The 25685-nt window shown below is 36.8% G+C and overlaps 1 protein-coding gene across 1 annotated transcript in view; it reads left to right on the forward strand.

Moving 5' to 3' along the window:
- Nucleotides 1–25685, forward strand: part of EXOC4 (exocyst complex component 4) — a 909491-nt gene that overhangs the window by 645413 nt on the left and 238393 nt on the right. The window contains exon 11 of the mRNA XM_058297373.2: nt 18465–18684. Within this exon, the coding sequence (XP_058153356.1) occupies nt 18465–18684 (220 nt within the window). The remainder of the gene's footprint in view (nt 1–18464; nt 18685–25685) is intronic.

Below are 25685 nucleotides of genomic sequence, written 5' to 3' on the forward strand. Positions count from 1 at the left end.
CTCCCCTACGTGGGGGACACCCCTGCGTGGGGCGGCACTCCTTGCGCGCATCAGCATTGCGCATGGGCCAGCTCCACACGGGTCAAGGAGGCCCAGGGTTTGAACCGCGGACCTCCCATGTGGTAGACGGACACCCTAACCACTGGGCCAAGTCCGTGAACAGTTTGTGTTAGCAGCAATAGTGTTTGTAATTTCTGAATACTTCCTAAACATAGAGATTCAGAAAGGTGAATTAATTAGAGCTTGCACAAATGAAATTAGTTCTAATTGTCATGGATAAAGGAGATATAAGCATAAAATAGTCATAAAGACGGCCAACAAAAACGAATATATGTTTTCTTTATGTGTGCTAAGTATAACCATAAGTTAGCTAGTTCACCATTCTCAGAGCTTAATTTCTCACTTTATGCAATAAGTTTGAATTTAGCAGCTGCCAACCTAGTATGCTAGGCACTGAAAGGAATATAATGATAAAAATGACAGATATCCTACCTTCAAAGAACCTCTAGGCTTGTAGGAGGATAAGGTATGTCAATAAATTAGAAAGTGGTCTGTACCATTGGTGCTGTTAGCCTTCTAGAGTAAATAATCCTCAAGTTTTTTTCCTCTCTGGGTCAGTGGTTTTTGTTTTGTTTTAACCATAACCCACAGGAAGAAAAATATTTTCCATAACCATCTAGTGCACTCCTATGTGTCTGTAAATATAAGCATGTGTGTATATATGTTATGACCACAATAGGTCATGATATGTGGTTTGGATTCAGCATTCCTTTAGCCTGAGCTCCCTAAGAGCAGGCTCTGTGTTTTGTCCATTTCTCATTCTTAGCCTCTAACGGTCCTTGACATATAGAAAGCACACTGTTGAGTGAGTGAGTGAATAAATATATGCCCAAATTTGCTCATTGGTCCAACCTTGTGATTAGCACAGATATCATCCCTATAATCCTGACCTCCAGGATTAAGAAACAAATCTTATAAGTGTCTCATTCTCAGGTGCGTATGACATAATAATGCATGGTATATTATTGGGAAATGATCCTTATAGTCCAAGGCAAAACATCTACCACCCTCAACTTTTAATACACTTTATCTAGCTAATGGTCTCTGTTTATTCAGCATGCTATTGAGGATTTTTCCTGAAACGTGACTTAGGGAATGAAATCAACCTTCAATTATTTATGGTTTAAATTAATGCAAATAAGACTTTCTGGCTTGCTGTGCTGATACTCATTAGTAAATATTTCACTGGGTATTAGGAAGATTCAAATTGACTAAATGAGGCTCTTTTTCAATATAAACAAAAGCCCTTGTGTTTTTCGCTCCTGTGCAGGCCTGATTCTTATGTCTGGCTTTCATTAAGGCAAATGAATGTTAGATGAGTGCATCAACAGAGTGATAGATCCTGTGGGAACTGGAGTCAGTGGGGGCTCTGCTGTGAAATAATCCTCTAGTTAAACCAAATTTAATCTCATTAGCAAACTAATTGCGCTGTTAGGGGAAATGGCCAGCCAGGTTAAGGAGAAACCCGGAATAGTCTAATTACTCTTCCACTTTTGTCTTTGGAGAATAGAACACTGAACTAAGAGGTAAAAGATGCATATTTTGTGTTTGGCCTAACGCGACTGAGTCTTAGAAAATTCTAGATCCCTGACAGCTCCTAGGGAATCTGTAGGATATTGGTGTCATATCATAACAGTCTGGGGAATCTTTTCTGATAGAAATTAAAACTCTAGTAGTAGAGACCCTGTGATGGCACTCTTTTCTGTACATGTGTTTCGCCCGTTTGCTTCTCCAAGAAAGTTGTATTCATGAAACTTTACCAATGTTTTAAAACTGTTCAGGATGTAGAAACTCAACAGAAAGTTCCAAAACTACCAAAATTTCTAAAACTTGGTTGTGAAAAATATTGCTTTCCATCTTCTTCCTCATTGGGGAGTTTTCTAGAATCATTGAGTCTGTGACCCTGCCTTGTACATTCTTCTGAATTTATGTGTGTATGGATGGACTTTGGCATTTGTAAAATGTGGTAGAGAAGAAAGAATAATAGACTAACCAGGGCCTGGCTTTGGGTTCAAGACACAGCCTTAAACCCTACAGCAGTGTGACCTTTGGCAAATTATTTATCCTGTCTTGAACTACAATTTCCTCATATGTAAAATGAAAATAATTGTCACTGCCATAACATCTTCCAGAGCATAATGAAGTTCAAGTATGTGAAAGCCCTTTGTAAGCTCATAAGTGCACCTCAGATATGCGGGATCATCATGTATCCACTTGACTCATGTGACTTGGCATCCCAACTCCTAGGGCATGACTTGTACATGGTCAGTAAATGTTAGTTGAATTAATTAATTGGTTAGATGTTTGGGAGGATTACCGTCATGTTTCATATTATTGCTAGGATTTTACATGAGTGATTATTGTCAAGAATTTGTCAAAAACTGACAGTAAAATGGATGTGGCTGCATACTTTTTAAAAAGAGAGAAAGTGCAGTGAATACTTCCTTTGGAAAAGGGGCTTATTATCTTGCTGCCCAGACAAGATATGCAGATGGAAAATGTCATAAAAAACACTTACTGGTATTATCAAGCATGAATGAATGTAATACAAACTGATACATAAGTGCTAAATGCACAGCTAACTCTCATGCCTCTGATCATAATTTTTCACCGTCGACCTCATAAAATGGGCAATTTTATGTATGCTAGCATACTGAAAATAAACTGTCAGAGGGAACCAGCTGCCAGTATGATGGGATAGAAATGTTTTCACAACTTTCATATAAGACCAAGTAGTTTTCTGAAATAATTTTTTTGTTAAGATGAAATTTATATATGTTCTGTGATAAAGCATATATTTCTAAATTTTTTCCAGTGCTTTGAAAACAGGGAACATTTCTCAGGTGAAACTACTATTTATATTGGATTTTTTTTTTTAATGTTCAGATGCCTTTTATAGGCTTTTTCTGTCCCGTGCATATTCAGCTGCAATTACTAGCATGATCAGCCCAAAAGTGTAAATCACTGAGCAAGAGTAACCTGCTTGCAGACATTGACTCTTAGGCAGCTGTTTGTCTTCTGTGTGCTTTCAGTATGTGTCATCAGCATAATCTAGAAGAATATCATTTCTGCAAGACCTGATAATATTGTAATCAAAATTGTCCTAGAGAGTCTAGTTTTTCTTTGGAAATGATGTGTATTCTATCATTTTAATGCCTATATGATTAATAGATATTCAACTGCAAGTAATCAGCTTGTCAGGAGACTTTTTTCCCTATGTTTTTCCATATACAAACAATTGTATTTTTCTGTGCCTCAGATTTGTAAGGAGAATTTTTAACACTGATTTAGCCTTATAGAGAATATAGAAACTTGAATAAAATAGAATGGTAGGAATTATAAAGTCTTTATCTCCCATGTAATAAGTGGAGCTATTTATGAAACTAGCTATAAAGAAGGAAATGATTTTCTGATGCCTCTGGAAGCAATGTAGAATGATAAGAGAGGAATGTCAGCTGAAGTGGCTTAAAAATGTTTAGCTTAGTTCACTTTCAATATTAAGTCGATGTGACTCCAGCCCATTTTGTCATGATAAAACTCTGTGTATATGATATGACAGTACATGCCCAAAAGTGAGACTTTGAAAATAATCTCTTCCAAGAAGGAGAGGGCTCTGTAGGAGTTTAAATTTGAGAACTTTGAACCATATAGAAAAATAACTGTGTGCCTATTGTTGCAAGGTATTTAATTATATCAATTGGTGTAAAGAAAGTGTGGATGTGGGAGCAGAGAAAGATACCAATGGTAATATGAGAGGACCATTATGACAACTGAAATAATGATGTGAATAAAGGAAGATAAGAGTAGAAATGTTTTTTTATTTACATATAACATAATTGTTGATTAGAGATCACTCAGTATTTTCAAGGTACTTTTTCCTAGAGTACTTTGTATTCAGGCTGGCAGTTAATCAAGTGATAATAAACAAAAGTGAAGCATAGAATAAGAAAGAATCATAATCTAAATTCAGGAGCAAGGTTAGCTGCCAAATAGTCATGCTCATTAGAGATGATTCAAATGGAGTATTTCAAAGGTGTTCATTTATTAAGCAAAATTAAATCCATCCTGTTGAAGAACAGTGAAGGAGAGAAGCCAGTGGCTAGCCTGTCTCTTCCAGGAAATATATATTGTAATTTCATCCTAGCAAATACATGAGTCATGTTTTTAACATACAAAATGCAAATGCTTCCTACTTATTTGTCCTAGTAACTTCCATTTTTAACTTTTTAAATTTTTTTAAATTTTTTTAGAAGATTTATTTATTTCTCTTCCCTTCCCCCCGCCCCACCCCAGTTGTCTGCTCTCTGTGTCTATTTGCTGTGTCTTTTTCTTTGTCTGCTTCTGTTGTTGTTGTCAGCGGCACAGGAATCCGTGTTTCCCCTTGTTGCGTCATCCTGCCGTGTCAGCTCTCCGTGTGTGTGGCATGGCTCCAGGGCAGGCTGCACTTTCTTTCACTCTGGGCAGCTCTCCTTACCGGGCGCACTCCTTGCGCATGGGGCTCCCCTACGCAGGGGACACACCTGCGTGGCTCGGCACTCCTTGCGCGCATGAGCACTGCGCATGGGCCAGCTCCACACGGGTCAAGGAGGCCCGGGGTTTGAACCATGGACCTCCCATGTGGTAGCAGACGGACGCCCTAACCACTGGGCCAAGTCCCCTTCCCTATCTTTAACTTTTTTTTTTTTAAGATTTATTTATTTATTTCTCTCCCTTCCCTCCTGGTTGTCTGTTCTCTGTGTCTGTTTGCTGCGTGGTCTTCTTTGTCCGCTTCTGTTGTCAGCAGCACGGGAATCTGTGTTTCTTTTTGTTGCATCATCTTGTTGTGTCAGCTCTCTGTGTGTGGGGCACCATTCCTGGGCAGGCTGCACTTTCTTTCGCACTGGGCGGCTCTCCTTACGGGGCGCACTCCTTGCGTGTGGGGCTCCCCTACGCGGGGGACACCCTTGCGTGGCAGGGCACTCCTTGCGCGCATCAGCACTGCGCATGGGCCAGCTGCACATGGGTCAAGGAGGCCCAGGGTTTGAACCACGGACCTCCCATGTGGTAGGTGGACGCCCTATCCATTGGGCCAAGTCTGCTTCCCCATCTTTAACTTTTAACATTGATGCCCCAGTAGTGTTCAGGTTAGGCCAGATACATTACATTTCACATTAGAGGAAAGGACCACATTTTAACTTGTTAATAATTTCCTTAAAAATGCCACATATTGATAACATTTAACATATTGCATGCATTATTCACCTTCGTATATTATGTGAATGATAGTCCCTGAGTCACCTTTCTTTCACCTCGAACAGCGAGTAGCATAAGGTAGACAGTCTATAACTATTGCCTAAATAAATAAGTGAACCTGTGATGAATATAAGAAATAATAGGAGGAGAATGTCTCTAACCTGCAAACAAGAGGGGAAAGTCAAAGATGATTTTTAAAATTTGAGCCTGGGTAACTGGAAAGAGGATGGGATGGAAATAGAGAACACAGGAAAGAACTGATGTAGCAGTGGGAGGAAGGCAACAAAGAGTGCAATTTTGGATATAGGTTGAATTTCAGGAAGCCATCCCTTGAAAGTATCTAATAATTAGAAATATATGTCATGGACTAGGGGAAAGGAGCCAGGGCTGGAGATAAGATTTATTATATCTCAAGGCAAATAATTAGGTATATTCAAATATTTGTATTTAACAATATTATAGTGCTCTCAATTCCAGCAAGGTTCCACTCTATCAACATACACTTTAAGCTTCCGGCATGGACTTAAACCGCCATTGATTGTTCTCCCTTTCCCGGCCCACATCCAGGGTCCCAGTCCTCACAGTGCTAGGCAGTGATGTTGGAGGAGTGCACGGTACAGAATGGTGTTAAGTCTACTGTGGTCTCTGGAGCCAGACCACCAAATTCAAAATTTGGCCTATCACTTACTAGCTGTATGACCTTGGGAAAGTTACATATACTTTCTGCCTTCATTTCTTCAAAATACCAGTTTCAACAGTTATTTACTTCGTAGAATTGTAAAGAATAAATGAAAGAAGACATGCTGAGTGCTTAAAACAGTTCTGGTATATAGTTAGCACAATATAACTGTCAACTGTTTATATTACTGTTATCTTTTCTATTGCTCAATTTCCCTATATGTAAAATGGGGACAGTAAGTACATACCCCAGAAAGGTGTGAGAATCAAACAAAATAATCTATATAAAGCTCTTATATAGGATATGGTGAGAGCTCAATAAAGGTAAAGCAATTATTATTTCTTGTACAGCTCCTACTGGCATAGCAACAAGTAGAAGACTTGCCATATCCCCCTCTGACTCATGTTAGAATATCTGAAGGTCAAACCGATAAGGAGCTCTTAAAATAAAGTATACTTAATGATTGCATATTATTTCCAGGGGATGTTAGTGACATTTTTCAGTAAGTTTTATTTTTCTTGCAAAATCTTCTGATGCCTTTATCTTCTATGAAAAAGAGGGAGAGACTCTTTTTAAAAGTTAATTTTATTTATAAGCATGCAGAGTCCAAACTGTGTAGATATATTCTTTTCTACCTCTACTCTAATGATTTTTACCTCTTTGCCTCTAATCGTAGGCATGAATTTCACTCACTACAAATAATAGCACCCAAATCCCTTTTTATTTTATTGGTTCTGCAAATTGTCTCCTAGGAGTATATAGGGTGTTGCGTGACTCGGCTCTGCAGTGATGAGCTTATTTTGCATTTTTACTCAGGCAAACTTTATTTACAGAAGGCACAGATAGTGGTTATATTCAGCATGAACAATTACCGGCTGTTGGAGGAGACCCTCTTCCTGATGTGCCAATGACTTACTCCCATGAATTAAGAGGCAAATGTGCTCCAAAGTGCATTAACCTTTATGGATTTTTCCTCGGTTTTCATGTTCCACTGATTTATGGTCTTAAATATGCCTGTTGCTGCTGTTTCTGAACGAGTCCCTTGTAAATCATTTCTAAATGATCTTTTTTCGAGTCAGATAATCCAAGTAAGTTGAATACATCTCCAATCAATTCCTCTGAGGCTTCTTTCTTTCTTTGCCAAAGTTGTTTTCCAGTTTGCCCTGTGCCTTAAATGTCATTTCTGAGAGCAACAGAGAAACTAGGAAATATTTTTTAAAGGAGCCATGCTTGCTGTGGTGGCTTCTTTCTGCAGACGGAATTGTTTCCAGCCTGTTGCATGACTTTGCATAGGTTTGATTCCTAAGGGCCATTTATCAGAATACAGCTGAGTGGTCACAGTTCTTTGTACAACAATGGGCTTGTGTCTGGAAGTGTATTTAATTATGGGTTGTAAGTTGATTTTTTCACACAAACCAAGCATGCTTAGTATACTATGTTTTCATAAAAGTCCTGTATTTCACTTAGAGTGACATACAGACATTGTTATCAGAATTCGGGACTCAATGTTCTTAGCACTGCTTGATGTCATTGACGTGGACCCATATTTCTCTAGAAAAATTCTGCATTTGATAGGCAGTGTTCCATTCTCATTGTGGGTCCAAATATTACTTCTTCATTCTGGATTTTGTGGGTGGAGGAATGTGTACTTTATTTTTTTCTTGGAACTAATGTGTCGTTCATGTTATAGGGTTGTTCTTATTGTTGTTGTTTGCAATTTTCCATAAAATCAAAATTCAAAATCCAAAGTAGAAATTTAAGATAATTCAAATTCAGAATTCTGCCTTTTAGAGCACAAGTAATTCATTTATCACTCTGTCAAAAGGAGTGTCACTCTTTATAGCTAATTAAACTTTTAATGTATACATTTATATGTAATCTGTGCCATATAACATTATTAAATGTACATATTTTAAATATGATGGCAGAGTACTGGCACAGTAAGGTGCCATGTGTACATATCTTCGTAAGTGCTTGACTGTTTAAGCAGAGCTCCTGCAGGCCTGTAAATTTCATGCAATTTTTCACATAGGAACCTTGACTAAAATGAAATGAAAACGACGATTCAGATAAGTCTTTAGAACTATTATGGCGATGAGGAGCTTTTCATGGAGGGATGCTTGATGTGTCTCCACAACACGTCAGGACTAGATTAGAAGATACATTAGTGCCAGTGATATCCTGAGGGATCCTGCAGAACGCAGAGGTCAGAGGGATAAATCACATGGTTTTACTGGTTCTAATACATGGCAATGGGGAAAATCTCCAAGCCTTCTAAATAAATATTATGTGTACATTATTCAGCCTAAACTACCAGAACATATGTGTGATAATATACAACAATGTCAGGAAATATCAAAATAGAATTAAAATATGGTATATTGTATGACACAGATTATATAAATGAATGCATTAAAAACTCAATTAGCAATAAAGTGGCATACTGTTTATGACAGTCATGAATGAATGACTTTTCTCCTGAAAACCTGAATTCTGAATTTGAATTTTCTGAATTTGTACCTTTTGATTTTGTGTTTGGGCTTTATAGAAAGATGATATTTCCTCATAAGATTCAAGTTATGAATTTTGGGCAGGAATACCATAGAAGTAATGCTGTGTTCTTTTCTGCAGCGTATCAGGAAACATAACGTCAGTCTGTCCCTTTACTAGTGATGTTGGCTATAGGTTTTTTTATTTAACGTGTTAGGGTGTGAATGTAAGTAAAACTGTTTTTATGTAAATGAATAAATATCACTGCCTTCTCATTGCAATTTCTATAATACAGTTTTCAAGTGTATTTCCAGCTGGTGGCAGCCACAGTTCCTGTTTGAGATGAAATGGAAGAAATGGAGCTATACAATGAAATGTAATTTGTGATTTGGAGACTGGGTTAATAAGTAAGGAGCTTTGTAAATCAGGAGCTTGGGAAGCTTGAGTGAAATTTTAATTAGTTTATAGTTTCCCTGGATAGAAATCAAATCAGAATAAAAATTTTGAAAATACTGGGTGAAATGTAGGTAATGTGTACTCGTGTACATCCCAAAAGACAAATAATTGCTGCAAGATATATTAAATTTGAAAAGATAGGTACTGCATTTGTATTTGGTTTTAGAGGCCGCCTGGTTGATAATAAACTGAAAAGAAAACTTCTGTTCTAAATATTTTAAAATATCATTATTAAAATTTAGGAAAGTTGATCCATGCTTTAAATACTCAACTGCAATGAGACTTGGTTGTCTACTCTCATTGTTTTTTTGCTTTATCCTGCTTTACGACCTTAGGTTTAGGAGACTGATCTGAATAAGTTACCTCAAAATCCTGTAATTAGGGGAAGCAGACTTGGCTCAACTGATAGAGCATCTGCCTACCACATGGGAGGTCCAGGGTTCAAACCCAGGGCCTCCTGACCCAGGCAGTAAGCTGGCCCACATACAGTGCTGATGCATGCAAGGAGTGCTGTGCCGTGTAGGGGAGCCTCATGCACAAGGAGTGCGCCCCATAAGCAGAGCCTCCCCGCGCAAAAATAGTTCAGCCTGCCCAGGAGTAATGCCGCACACCGAGAGTTGATATAGCAAGATGACACAAAAGAGACAGTTTCCCGGTGCTGCTGACAAGAATGCAAAATGCAAGCGGACACAGAAGAACACAGAGCGAATAGACACAGAGAGCAGGCAACCGGTGGGGGGGGGGCTTAATAAAAAAATTTTTTTTTAAATCCTGTAATTAGATTCTCTACATATAGCATTATGTAGATCTTTTCCTTTGATTTACATTGTCTTTTTTTTCCTACATCCAAAGATGTACCTGTACTTTGTGTTTACCTGTTCATCATTTACAGGGAGCAGAAATCCCAAGTATGAAAGCTGTTCACAAGATTAGATAATACCTTTTTTACAGGGTTCCATCTGTGTTTCATCTTAACTTTGAAGCGAAGTATTTTCTTTCCTAATGAGATTCTTTTTCATGATTAAAAATTCAATGTAGTTATACTTCCATAGAACAGATTAGAAGCATTCTTGGAAAAATTAGGCTTTTTAATGATTCTCTTCTATACCCTTGATGCTCTCTTCTGTCTCCCATTCAACAGATACTTTAAAAATTATTCTAGGTGAAATGACCATTAGTATACTGGATGGGGATGTATTTTAGGGAAATATTAATAAAATATAGAATCACACAAAAAGTGCTGACAAGATACTCCCAGTATTTTAATGTGTGGAAATAACTCAATAGAAGCAAAACTAAGATGCTCACTGTAGGGTTACTGACAATAAAACCTGAAGGCAGCATTAATGCTCTTTAACAGGTGCTTAGTTTAATAATGTTGAGTTTATTAGCGTGATGGAATGACTCTACACTAATTTGTGAAAGATCAGAATACTAAATAACATGAACAACCATATTGTACATAGTGAAAAAACAACATGAGAATGTGAACAAGGTCTAGCAAACACTTTTTTTTTAAAGGCACTTTTATTCACACACCATACAATACATCCAAAGTATACAATCAATGGCTCTCAATATAATCACAGAGTTGTACATTCATCACCATGGTCAATTTTAGGACATTTTCATTTCTCCGAAAAGAAAACTCCCAACCCCTTAAACCTCCCCTATTATTGACACTTAGCATTGGTGTAGTACCTTTGTTACAACTGATGAAGGAATATTACAATATGATTGTTAACTATAGTACTTAGGTGTATTTTTCCCCATATACCACCCTATTGTTAGTACCTTGAAATAGTGACATATACTTGTTCTATTTCATGGAAGAACATTCTTATATTTGTACTATTAGCCACAGCCATTGTTCACAACAAGGTTGACTATGTTATACAGTCCCGTGTTTCATCCTCTAGCTTTCCTTCTAGTGGCATACACAACCCTAAACTTCCCCTTTTGATCACAACCACAGACATTATTCAGTGCTGTTAATTACACTGACAAAATGCGCTACCATCACTTCTATCCATTTCTAAATATTGACAATCAACGTTACTAAAAAATCTGCACAAATAAAGCATCAGTTCCCCATTCTGTACCCTCATTCTGTCTTCTGGTAATCTGTATTCTAGATTTTAACCCTGAGTTTGCTTATTATAATTGGTTCATATTCATGAGACCATATAATATTTGTTCTTTTGTGTCTGGCTGATTTCACTCAACAAAATGTCCTCAAGGTGCATCCATGCATCTGGACTTCAGTCCTCCTTACAGCTGAATAATAGTCCATTGTATGATTATACCACATTTAGATCATCCATACATCGGTTGGTATCATTAGGATTGTTTCCATCTGTTGGCAGGTGTGAATAATGCTGCTATTAACATTGGCAAATATCTGTTTGCATCCCTGCTATTAGTTCTTCTGAGTATATACCTACTAGAAGATTGCCAGATCCTATGGCAATTCTATACATAGCTTGCTAAGCAACTGCCAAACTGTCTTCCACAGAGGCTGTACCATGTTATATTCCCACCTGCAGTGAATAACTGTTCCTGTTTCTCCACAACCTCTCCAACACTTGTAGTTTTCTTTTTTTAATAGTGGTTATCGTAGTAGGTAGGAAATTATATCTGTGAGCACTCTTTTATTAAAGGGTAGCTATTAATATTAGGGTGATGGAGATATGGGATGGCTTAGTTTTCTTTCTTTCTTTTTAATCTTCTTTTTGGACCCTTGGTTTAGTGTTCTTGAGAGAAAGGCATTATTTGACAGTTAGGTAGCCATGGCCTGGTTCCAGGAAATAGTCAATGGACCTGCTAATTTATTTTATTTAATAAGTCATTCAACAAATATTTCCTGACAACCTGTGATATGTCAGTTCATACAGTAGTATCAGGCACTGAGGATACAGCACTGGGCAATATGCATTTTGTCCCTGGCCACCTGGGGCTTTATCTATTGAAAGTTGTTTCCTTCCTACATCTGTTGCTGAAATATTCGAAGTATTAATCTATTGGTCTAACTTCTTGGTAATGGACGATTGGGAAATTAAAGAAGCAAGATGAAAAAAAATCATAAACTATGTCATACTTTTCTCAAATATCGACCCTTATCAGAGTTCACATAATGATAGCAGTAATAGTAATTATAAAAATAGCAGAATGGGAGAAAATATTGGGAAACCATATATCTGATAGGGGTTTAATATCCAGAATATATTAAGAACTTTTACAACTTAATAGAAAGACAAACAACACAATTAAAAATGTGTCTTCCAAAGAAGATATACAAACGGCCAATAACCACATGAGAAGCTGCTCAAAGTCATTAGCCTTTAGGGAAATGCACATCACAACCACAGTGAGAAACCCATCTCGCACCCACTAGAATAGCTACTGCTAAAAACAAATAAAACAAAACAGAAAACAAGTAGTGGACAGAATGTGGAGAAATAGGAATACTCATACCTAAGTTTAGAATGACCAGATAATCTCACTTCCAGCTATATACCCAAAAGATTCAAAGAGTCTCAAACACTGTTTTGCACTCCAATGTTAGTTGCAGCATTATTCTCAATTGCCAAAATGTGGGAGCAACCCAAGTGTCCATCAACAGCTGAATGGATAAACAAAATGTGGTATATATGTACAATGAAATATTATTTGGCCATAAAAAGGTATGAAGTTCCAACGCATGCTATAACATGGATGTACCTTAAAGATATCATGCTAAGTGAAGCTGAACAAAAGGGACAAATACTGTTATTATCTCACTTATATAAAATAAGCACAAATAGCATATTCATGAAGTTAGAAACTAAAATACAGGTTACCAGGGACCAAATGGGAGGGGGATAGGGAGTTAATATTTGATTGGTATAGAGTTTCTGTTTAGAGAGATGGAAAAGTTTTGGCAGTAGATGATGTAGATAGAGGCACAAATTTTAAGTATATAATTAACACCACTAAATTGTATATTTGAAAGGGGGAAAAAAAGGAAATTTTAGGCTGTATGTAAATTACCATACACATACCCACAAAACCCATAGAACTGTACAACACAATGTAAATAATGTGCTAAAGGTAGTAGCATAATTATAATAATATTGTTTCATTTTGTAACAAAGGTACCACACTAATGCAAAATGTTAATAATAGGGAAAATTGTATGTGTGAGAAAGGAGTGTATGGGAATTTTGTATACTTCCTGCATGATGTTTCTGTAAACATACAACTGCTCTAATTAAAATTAAATTTTAAATAAAGCAGCAGATGCCATTTATTTAGCAGTTACAATGTGTCAATCCTTGGGCTGAGTGTTTAACTTTTGTTGCCTCATTTAATCTCAGAACAACCCTGTGAGGTAGGTATTAGTATTATATCCATTTTTACTGAATACAAAAGTAAAGTTAAAGGATGCTAAAAACCTGCTCCAGACTATATACCTGAGGTTCAAACTCTGGAATACCTCCTATAAATGCTCCACTCTTGACCACTCTGCATCCCAAGTCATTCTCTGCAGAGTAACAGTGAGTGTGCTTTACTTTCTGGATGGCTAGGAAAGTTCCTATTCTGTGACTTTCCTACCAAGACAGGGCAGATTGCCCATTTAACGTCATCACCTCTCATTTTTTACTAAAGAAGGGCTGGTGAAGGAGCCCTAATTTTTCTCCTTCATTCCCCCTCACATGTTTCATGCTTTCTGCATAACAAGGTCCTCACAACTGTGAAAGCAGATTTGGAAACATGTTGAATAGGTCCCCTCGAGTTAGAGATGACAGCATCAAACTAAATGTATCATTTTAGACTGATGTGTGTGCTTTAGGGAATAAATGATTTGTATTCAAAAGAAATCACTCAGCTGCAAGTGATGGGAGCCACTCCATCAGTGCTGCTCAGAGCGTTTTTAAACTTTAGGGATACCAAAGGCAAATAAGAGACTAGAAAGAAAGCAAATGTGGATAATTGGGAGCCTTCTGTCAGTTTCTTTGGGAGCAGGATAACAGTAGAAATTTCCTTCTAATAAATGCTAACTATTTAGAAAGTATAAGAAGCATTTCTGCTTACAAAACTCTTTTTCTTAGTACCTTTGGGAATAATAAATATTGATTATAGTAATTGATTCCCAAAATATTTTCCCTATAAAATAAATGCAAATTTATATCTACTGATTTATACCCATATATTTTCACATATGCATGTATATATTACACCTACAATATCCATATACTCATCTCTCCAGGTACAATTGTTGACTCAAATCTTTGTTTTAAACCATGGGGTACCTGACACCATTAACTCACTGTTTATGAGGGTCTATTCCGAGCCAGACACTGGGAATATAAAGATGAAAAGGGGGGTGTCTTGATGTTCTAGGAGATTCCAATAATATTTTTAAAAATAAGAGTTTTGGTTGTATTTACTCATTAGCATTAATAGCATTAATAAAAGTGGTTTTCTTTCAGAGATGGATCAAGGAGACCAGGATGCACCTGTGTCTGGATTTCTCAGTGGGTTAGATGAGATTAGAAGTGTGCAACATAGTGGGATATGGGATTTGAAGGTATTTAAATTATGGCCATGGTTAACTATCTTTTTTTTTTTTTTTTCATTTTCCTCTGTCTTCTTTTACCCACCCTCTCTGTAAAGATTCAGTACATCTTTTTGTGGTAGTGCTTTTATTTTCCTTTCCATGTTGATAACATGAATTAACAAGCCTTCTGTTTCTCTTAGCATCTCAATTTTCAATTTCCTTCCTGCATATTTTGGATTACTTCTTCATTTTGGTAATCTTATATGTACCTCCCCCTATACTCACATATACCACAGAGGTTAATGGAAGTATAACTGATGATTTGTAAGATTCAATGCAATGCCCTTGTTTATGAATTAAAGAAAACTCTTTATTAGGTTAAATACCTAAACTTAAGAAACATTTTATATACCAAACTCGAAATGTGGTCTAATTAGAAAACAATTTATAAAGTATCATCTCTGATATGTATAGGTAATTTTTATATTTTCTAATTTTACTTTGAGTAGGTAATACATCTTCAAGTTTTAAATATCAAATGATTTTAAAAGTTGTAATTGAAAAGTCTCTGTGTCACTCTTCTTCCAGACCCCTGCCTTCTACAGCTACTCACTTTTAGTAGTTTATTTCAAATTTTCCTAGGGTGTCTTTTTACTAAAATGAGCAAATGAGGATGAACATTTCTTACACAGTAGTAAATATTACTAAATATATATTACTCTGCGGCATTCTTTTTTCACCTAACAATCTACCCTGGAGATCTTTTCATACTAGTGAATGAAATCCTTCCATTTTGGGGGATAGGGGACAGCTGTACAATATTCTAGTGTGCAGATATATCACTGTTAATTTAACTCTTCCCTAATGGATGAATTTTGGGGTTGTTTCCAACCTTTGGCCATAAAAACAGTGCTACAATGATCTACGTTTTTATATATAGATCATCTCATCCATATTCAGATATAGCTGTAGGAAGAATTCTCCAGATATGGGATTTCTGGGTCAAAAGGAAATATATTTGTAATTTTGAACGATAGTGCCAATGTGCCCTTCATACGAGTTGTTCCATTTTTCATCTCCCATCAACGAGAATGTCTCTTTTTTCCCACTTATACCAAAGGAGTGCCTTTTCAAACTTTTGGAATTTTGTCAATTATATGGGTATCAAAAAATGGTACCTCAGTTCGGTATACTTTGTACTTTTTTTTCTTATTATGAATGAAGTTAATGATTGTTTCTTATGTTTAAAGGTGTTTTTATTTTTCTGTAAATTATCTTGTCATGTCCTTTGACCATTTTCCTACTAAGTTGTCTTCTAGCCCTCATCTGTGTTATACATTGCAAGTATATCTTCCCAGTTAGTCATCTTGTCTTTTGACTTTATTTCATTTTTTTATGTGTTGGTATATTTTCTTCCCTCCTGCCCTTTTTTCTTGAGAAAATTTTAAAGTACAAGATAGCTCTTTCTTTGCATAATAATGTGAGACCATAAAAATTGAGCATGCAGTTGAAAGCAATGCAAAGTGATCTTAAAAATCCATGAAAATCATGATCTGTGTCATTTAAAATTTTTGTCAAAATATTAAAAACTCTCTTACTATTGGTTATAAATGTATAGAGAAACAAGAAAACTTTGCTTCTTATATGACTCTTTCCTGCTGTATTTTTTCTATTTTTGTTAGAGAAGTTGTAGGTTTGCAGAAAAATCATGTATAAAATATATTTCCCATATGCCTTTGGCCATTATTAACATTTTGCATTAGCATGGTACCCTTGTTAAACTATATGAGAGAATATTATTATGATTGTACTATTGTAGTCGATAATTTACATTAGGGTTCACTGTTTTGTACAGTCCTATGGTGGTTGTTTTTAAATTTAGTTTCTGATAACATGTATACAACCTAAAATTTCCCCTTCGAACCACGTTCAGATATGTCAGCTGTGTTAATTAAATCACCACCATCCATTACCAAAACTTTTCCATCACCCCAATCAGAAAATTCTGTACTAAATTAGCATTAACTTCCCCGTCCCTAACCCCACACTGGCCTCTAGTAAACTGTTTTCTACTTTCTGACTCTATGAATTTGTTTATATTATTATTTTATATCAGTGAGACCATACAATATTTGTGCTTTTGTGCCTGGCTTATTTCACTCAACATGATGTATCAAGGGTTCATCCATGTTTTTTCACGTATCAGAACTTTGTTCTTTTTCACAACAGAATAATATTCCATTGTTTATATATAACACATTTTTTAATCCATTCCTGTGTTGATGGACACATGTGTTGCCTCCATCTTTTGGCAATTGTGAATAATGCGGTTATGAATATCGGTGTGCAAGTATCTGTTTGAGTCCCTCTAGTCAATCTTTTATGTATATACCTAGAAGTGAGATTGTTGGGTTATATGGTAATTCTATACTTAACTTTCTGAGGAACTATCAAACTGTTTTCCACAGCAGCCACAGCATTTCACATTCCCACCAATAATGGAAGAGTGCTCCTGTTTCTTCACATCCTTTCCAATACTTGTTCCTTTTTTTGAATAGGAGCCATTCTGATGGGATATGAAATATTATCTTATTGTGATTTAGATTTGCATTTCACTAATAGCTAATGATTTTGAGTATCTTATTATGTGCCTTGTGGCCACTTGTATATCTTATTTTTTTTTTCTTTTTTTAAACTTTATTTTGTACATTTAATAATTGAAAATATAAACAATAATTTAAAAAGAAAAAGAAAACACAGGTGAATAAAACATACATTTCTCAGTTAAATGTACTGAATACATATAAATTTTTTTGAATCATATAATATATTACACAATATATTTGGTTCATAGTAACACAATCATATAATATTTGTCCTTTTGGGCCTGGCTTGCTTCGCTCAACACACTTGTATATCTTTTTTGGAGAAATGTCTATTCAGGTCCTTTGCCCATTCTCAAATTGTTTTGTCTTCTTTTTGAGTTGTAGGATTTCTTTGTTAATTCTGGATATTAAGCCCTTATCAAGATATGTGGTTTCCAAATATTCTCTCCCATTCTGTAGGTTGTCTTTTTACTTTCATGATGAAGTTCTTTGCATGTGAAAGAACTTCACAAAAGTTTCTAATTTTGATGAAATCCCATTTATATATCTATTTTTCTTTTTTTGTTTGTTCTTTTGATGTAAATTCTGGAAATTATTGTCTAAACAGAGGTTCTTAACCAGGGGTCCGTGAGCCTGAACTGAAATTAAAAAAAACACATTATTCTTGTGAGGATGTGTTGGTGTGGGTATGATATATTTATTAAATAATGCACAGTATAGTGTGGACTTAGTTAAGGGTCTGTGGTTTTCACCTGATTGGCAGAGGGGTCTGTGGAACAAAAAAAGTTAAGAACCCCTGGTCTAACACAAGGTCCTGAAGATGCTTCCCTATGATTTCTTCTGGGAGTTTTATAGTCCTGGATTTTTTTATAGTTTAGGTCTTTGATCCATTTTGATTTAATTTTAATATTTGGTATGAGATAGGAGTCACTCTTCATTCTTTTGTATATGGAAATCCTGTTTTCCCAGCACCATTATAGAAGAAAGTATTTTTTTTCCAATTGAGTGGACTTGACACCCTTGTCAAAAATCAGTTGGCCGTATTTTTTCATACACTTTCCTATTATTAACACTATGTATTAGTATTGTATATTTGTTATAGTTCCTAGGAGAATGCTCTCATATTTGTCCATCATCTACCACATGGTTCACTGTGTTACACAGTTCCATGCTTTGTACAATCCACCCAAATATTGTCTTTTAAGCTCATAACTTCTCTAATTAAATATATATTTAAAATAAATAAATAAATAAAATATCCTTAATCTCACCATAAAAAAACAAACAAACAAAAACCCAATTGGCCATAGATGTGGGGATCTATTTCTGAACCCATATAAGTTGTGTCATATACTATTGTTCTGATACATTTAATAACCTCTTTACTCTATTTGGCTTCCAGATTTATTCAGGAGATTGAGCATGCCCTAGGACTTGGTCCAGCCAAACAGTGTCCTCTTCGAGAGTTTCTCACCGTGTACATCAAAAACATCTTCCTCAATCAGGTCTTGGCCGAGATCAACAAGGAGATTGAGGGAGTCACTAAAACATCTGACCCTTTGAAGATCCTAGCCAGTGCAGACACCATGAAGGTGCTGGGGGTACAGCGGCCTCTCCTACAGGTAACAGTACAGTTCACACTTACTATTCTCATCAGCAATTTTCATTACTTGGCAACAGTCATAAATGTAAAAAAGAAGAAGAAAAATTACCATCTGTTTCTATTCTTCAGGGACAAAACAAGAAGAAATAAACAGGCATTAGGGAAATTTAAGACTCATATAAGAATAATGGAAATTCCTTATGATCTTTAAGAAAAAAATAATTAGCTTTGAATGTGGGAGACGGTGAGCCTCATTAACATGCAGCCAGTTCCTCATTATTTGACTGTAGTTTGCCCTTCAAATGCATCCTGGAGTAGAAAGGAATAACAGCAAGGAAGTTAACTCTACATACTTTAGTACCAATAGGAAGCCCCTTGCTCATTTGAGGGCAGACTTACTATATAATAACATACCTAGCTCTCAGTGAACTTGAACCAGCCAGCTTGTTTTAAAACTTAGATAATTTAATCTAAGCAATAATCTTGTTAATATTGAAATATTTACTTTGACTATGTCAACAAATGATTTCTGGGCAATGGAAATAAATAATTTGTTAGTAAACATCTAAATGGATATTTGAGGTACTTATTTATATATATTTTAGTTTATGTAAATACAAAAACAAAAGAAAATTAGTATGACTTTGAATTTTGGGCATACATTGACTATTACTTATTGTAATCTTTAGTGTTTCTTCATTTAAGAGAGTGATGGACATAATAACACACTTTTATATAAGTTGTACAACTTATAGTATGGAAGGCTTGAGCTCCTCAAAGAGAAGTTGTATAAATGAAGGGGAGTTGCAATTGCTTCATTTGCCTGTCCTTACCTGCTTGTGTGTATATGTGTTTGTGTGTGTTTGTCCTCGTTTTTCCCTTCTTTGTACATTAGAATTAACAGAATTGCCAGACCTTTCATAGGTAGGTCTCCCGTATATTAGTATTATTTTTATATGAACAAACTCTTTTATGATATTGAGAAAGCAGAATAGTGGCATTTGCTTCTCTGAGAACTTGAATGACAGCATCCCACCTAGGAAGGTGTTCAATTGGATTGTTTTGCTCTGTATTATAATATGTTTGGTGAGCTAGGTATGGGATGTAGAGTAGGAGGAATGGCAGAAGCATGTGCTCACTCTTCCCTCTGCTGGATTGTTCTCCCACTGGATATTTTAATGGCTGGAACCTTCTACCCCCTGATTCTTAGTTATAATATGCCTTCCACGGGGAGGGCTTTACCTGGCTGTCCTACATAGCTCTGCTTTCCTGGTTATTCTCCTTTATTTCCCCGACTCCATCTATTCTCTACACTTCTCTCTTCTTTTCTGTTCTCCAGAAGGCCAAACCCCATGGACTGTCTCACTTAGATTCCCAGGTGGCTTCTGATTGGGTTCTCCCAAGAGGAAGCACTAGCAGGAGGTTGGAGGGTAAGAGGAGAGAGAGGTTGTTATTTCACTCACCACCACCCACCACTTTGCATCATGGTTCTGGCCATGGGTACATCCCTTCATAAGAAGAGGTCCTGCCAGGTGAAACTTCTCCATAGCTCTAGCTCTCAGAGGGCTCTGGCAGCACCATATCTTTACCTGGTCTCTTGATGACACCTTTCTGCCGTTACTAGTCTCTGGATTCGTCAACATCCTTTGTCTGTCTTCCCTTCATTTATGTTTCTTCATTTGAATCATCTGAGTCAAATTTTCTTTTTTGCCAGAATCCTGAATAGATCCCAATTTATCATTATTTTAACACTTTCGGTGTTTTTATTTCCTTATTAGCACTTATTACCACTATTAATATTAATTAACTTCTTTCCTGACATGTTTATTTTCTGCCTTTCACTACTAGAAGGTAAGTTCCAAAAGCATAGTATAGCACTTGGCAGCTGGAAGGTGCTCAATAAATATTAATTGAGTGAATGAAGGTATGGATAGATAGGCAGATGGACACACCGAGTTTTGAGGGTCATGAATAACTACAGGGTCAGAGTAGGAAGAGGAGAAATGGAGAATTGGCAAAGAGTTGTTTGTTTTTCTTTTTTTTTTTTGTCTAACCATTTTTATTGGCCTCATCTCCATCCAAAAACCTCCCAGTATTTATTTCTCTATACAGTAATCTATTATATGCTTTATAGAACCACTTTAACACACATAGTGAACTGAATTTAAAGGAAGGGGAAAAAAAGTAACAACACACTACAGAGTAAATCTGTGGTTTATTAAACATAATTTTCAGCTTCAGTAACAGACATTTTAAAACTCACAACTAGTTGATTATAATCTGGGCTATGTCAGGGTCACACATTGCCAACTAAATGACAACTCTGAGCAGTCTACTGACGTGTCTGTCAGGCCACCTACCTCATCACCAGCTGTTTTTTTGTGTGTGTTACCATTCTTCCCGGCCTTTAAATCAGCTACTCCATTCTAAGGAGAGGTAAGAACTCCATGTTACTTCTTCTTTCTTCTAACTCATCAAGATTTGATAATTATAGTAAGTGAGTAAATCTTGAAATTAAAACCATTTAAGCTATTAATCTCCAAATTTGTTTTCAGAGCCAAAATACCTGCTTTGTTATTTGGTTATTTTTCTTCATAAATTTTTAAATATAAATGCCAATTAGTTAAACTGTATCAATAATTTGTTTAATATTCTCAGAGTTATAAGACTAATAAAGCAAATGACAGATGGTTATCTTCCTTTCCCAATTTGAGAAATTCTCGTGCTTAATAATAATTGTAAATTGTGTCCCAACATAGTTGCTTATGCTCAGGTTTCAATATTTCTTAAATTGTTTCAGTGATTCCTTGATATGTTCATTCCCAGCTAATTATACGTGACTAATCTGTAGAAATAGTCTTCAAAAACTTTAGCTCAGAATCCAAAAAAATGTGGGAGCCTGAAGAAATACGTGTGTGCCAAGGATGGAAGTGGGTTAAATATTCATTTACATAAGGGTGATAATGTCATTTAAAGTTACCTCTGCTAGACCTCTGTTTGGTCACAAAGCAGAATAAAGGATTGTGCCTTTCCCCTGAGGCAGGAAGGTTGGAAGGACAGCTGTCTCAGTGGTGCTTTCACTTGTTTGATATTCAGAAGCAGTGCTTGAGAGATGTTTGAAGAGAACCCCGGGACACTTTGTCCTCTCCCCCCCAAATGCATCTGGGCAGTATAAATTCGTGTTTATAAGGGTGGTAACATGCTTTTACATTCGCGATTTAACTTTCTAGGCACGGGATTCTTATGAAGGGTAGAAGGAAGGAGGGAGGGAGAGAGTGAATAGGAAGGAAGAAATTAAAATTATTTTATAGGTAAAGAAACTGTGCAAGTGTTATCCAAAATGACAAAGCAGAGTAACACTAGTGGTATTGTAGTAATAGTAATAATAATAAGTTCTAAGAGTAGACATATTAATGATAGCAGCTAATAATCTGATAGCATTTACTATGAGACAAGCACTATTCTAAGTATTTTATCTGCATTGACTTTCAAGTGTTTTACATGTATTGATAATACTTCTGTGAGAGTGGTGTTCTTATTACAACGTTTTTATATTGGTGAGGAAACTGAGAACCAAAGAGATTAAATTACTTGCCCACAGTTACAGAGCTAGTAAGTAGCAGAACTGGAATTCAAGCACAGGCAATCTAATCAAGTGGTACTTGTTTTTGTATGTCTGTGATTTTTTTGTATGTCTTTTCTAGTAATTCATTTTTCATTTTGTAAAAGTTTCAATTTGCAAATCTTGGGAGAAAAAAATACTGCGTTCTCACCATAGTTTGGGAAGCACTGCTCTAAGTTCCTTACTCCCTTATACTGCCTCACAGAGAAGTGAAAACATGGAACCCTATCTCTTGCTTCAGTGCCTAAGGTATTTTCCAACAGCTTGAAAATATGAATGCCAAATTTCAAATTTGGAAATTTGATGGAACAGGTTGGATATTTGTTGCTGTTAGTTCTTTTCTAAATTCTCTGCTTCTAGAACAATGCCTGACATAGAGGAGACACTCGGTATTTAATAAATGGATGAGTGAATGAAAATAATGAATTTATGATGGCTTCCTTAATATCAGGATGTGTACATGCATGTTTCCTACCCACAGAATAAGATTCATGATCTTGGGTCTAAGATTTTTTTAAATGCTCAAAGTAATAATATGTACTGTTCTTTTTTTTTTTTTTTTTTCAGACAATATTTTTTTCATTTTTTAAAAAAAAATATTACATTAAAAAAATATGAAGTCCCATTCAACCCCACCGCCCCCATCCCCCCTCCCCCCACAGCAACACTCTCTCCCATCATCATGACACAGCCGTTGCACCTGGTAAGTACATCTCTGGGCATCGCTGCACCCCATAGGCGATGGTCCACATCATAGCCCACACTCTCCCATGTTCCATCCAGTAGACCCTGGGGGGATCTACAATGTCCCGTAATTGTCCGTGAAGCACCACCCAGGACAACTCCAAGTCCCGAAAGCGCCTCCCCATCTCATCTCTTCCTCCCATTCCCCGCACCCAGCAGCCACCATGGCCACCCTTCCCACACTAATGCCACATTTTCTCTGTGGACATTGGATTGGTCGTGTCCATTGCACATCTATGTCAAGAGGGGGCTTAGATTCCACATGGGTACTGGATGCAATCCTCCTGCTTTCAGTTGTAGGCAATATGTACTGTTCTTATGCCTGTAATGCTATTAGTATGAAAGCAGGATTAGAATATTCCTCGTGGTTCTACCATCTGAGATTCCTCTATTGCCATCGGTTTTTTTTTGTTTTGTTTTTGTTTTGTTTTTTAGCAAAATGACTTCCAATCATTGCAAGGCAAAGCATGCTGATTCAAATTAAGGAAATCTCCTAAGGGAAGTTCCTCATTACTCCTGAGTCAGATATACTGGCATTCTGGGCATGAAGCTACACAAATGGATGGAAGTAGATACAATCTACTGTTTTATATGTCTCTAAGAGAGCACCAATTGTTCATTCCTTAGACAGTTCCCTAGTTTATCATTGATGTGGGGATATCATTTAATTTTATTTGTTCTTTAGTGTCTCCATCTAAAATAGAGGCTGGAAAGGACTAATGCCTAAGGTTTTTATCCCTTATCAGACTGCTGAGTGGACATCTATCATGTGACAAAGGTATAAGTCCGTGTCCCCCCGCCCCTGGCCCCATACCCTTGCTGGAAATGAGCATCAGATCTCTGAATCAGAATCTGCATTTGAACCATTGCCTGGTGATTTGTGTGCACATTACAGCTTGAGAGGTGTGCCTTCTACTGCTGCTGTGCAAAGTGTGGGCTATGAACTGGTAGCATCAGTATCACTGGGGTGCTGGGGAGAAATGCACATTCCTGAATCTTACTGCCCTCTGGGGTGAGGCCCAAGAAGCTGTATATTAACCAGCCCTCCAGGCGATTTTGATGCACACTAACGTTAAGAAGCATTGCCTTATGCAACCCCACCATGCCCAGCTGGCAGTTAGGAAATGGGATCTTATGCTATGGGCTCTTGGCATTGTGATGAACAAGAGTAGTCACTTAAAAAACTACTGTATTTAGCTTTGTTACATACAGGCCCAGAAATTGTAACAGCAATATTTGCAGCAGCAGGAGAAGCTGCTCCCTAGTCTAGCACATTGCTGAATTTTGCGAGGTTCTTTCCAAATGCAGGATAAGCTTACATTTTCTGGCTCATGTAGGGCACCGTGAGGCAGAGGCAGCTTTCCTAATACTCAGGCTCCAATTCCCTTATCACAGGAGGAAAAAGCATAAGCTGTGTAAATAAAAATTTTAGGCAATCTTGAAACCTTTCGTTTTAAATGCTTAAATGTTCATTTTCCTCATTTGTCAGAATAACTTCTGAGAAGTGAAACAGTTGCAATCTGCCTGCCATCACCACACTCTCATTTTTAATTCAGCCAGCTACACTTTCCACACTTCTACCTATGACCTTACAGCAGTGGTTCTCAACTCCGACCATCCATTAGGCTCACCCAGGTGCTTTCTGAAAATACCAGTGTCCAGATCCCACCTTCACTTGGTGTTGGGGTGGGGGTGGACCCTGGGCATCAGTTTCTATAGATCCCCAGATGATTCCAATGTGTAGCCAGAATTAGTGCCACTGGATCTTTTACTCTATGGACTTAGATATTGCCCTGAAAGGGGAAAGGGAGTACATAAAAGTTAGAGTTGAAGCATTCTTTAATTCAGTCGAGTCTATGACAGACTAGTACTTTGAATCCAGATGTACAAGTCTTAGAATCAGATACAAATGTATTTAAATCCAAGTTATTTCATTTGGTAACTTTGTGGCTGTGATCAAATTGCTTAACCTGCCTGTACCTATTTTCTCATCTCTAAAATGGGAATAGTAAAATTCATATCATAGGAACACTCTAATGATTAAATGGAATAATGATTGTAAAACATAGCCTCTTCCTACCCCATGTAACTAAGTTTGGATTTCAGCATTGACTGCTCTGATCCGTGTTACCTGCCTGCTCTTTAACGCTCGCTCCCCTTGATGGGTTTCCAGCCTCTACCTCAACCTGCCATTCCTGTTGTTTATCCTACTTACTATTCTTCATACTCTATCACCCACCTAGTAACTTGTTTTCTAACCCCCAGTGCAACAGAAAGAGATGATATTGTTTTACCTTCTTTCTCAGTTTCCTTCAGTTTGTTTACTGATCATTTATTACCAACAGAAGCAGCATGCAGTGTTTATGGCCACTAAAGATAGTGACTGGAAGCAAGTTATATTGAATGCATATATTCACTTTGCTTAATTTTCCTTGAAGACCCTCTGGCAGGAGGCAGTGTCAAAGTACAGGCTATAGGTCCAGGATGGTCTAAATTCTAGGTGTCAACAAGATTCAGAATGAAAGTTTTTAGGAAACAAGGTGATTGCTTGTGCTATAGTTAAGCCTTATTGAAAGTTGGTGGTCACAGCTGCTTACAGTATAATGACTTGCTAGAGATAATTACACCTAAACCCAAACCTGTTATCTCCCCAG

The sequence above is a fragment of the Dasypus novemcinctus genome, chromosome 5 (genome assembly GCF_030445035.2).
Source record: "Dasypus novemcinctus isolate mDasNov1 chromosome 5, mDasNov1.1.hap2, whole genome shotgun sequence".
Taxonomy (NCBI): domain Eukaryota; kingdom Metazoa; phylum Chordata; class Mammalia; order Cingulata; family Dasypodidae; genus Dasypus; species Dasypus novemcinctus.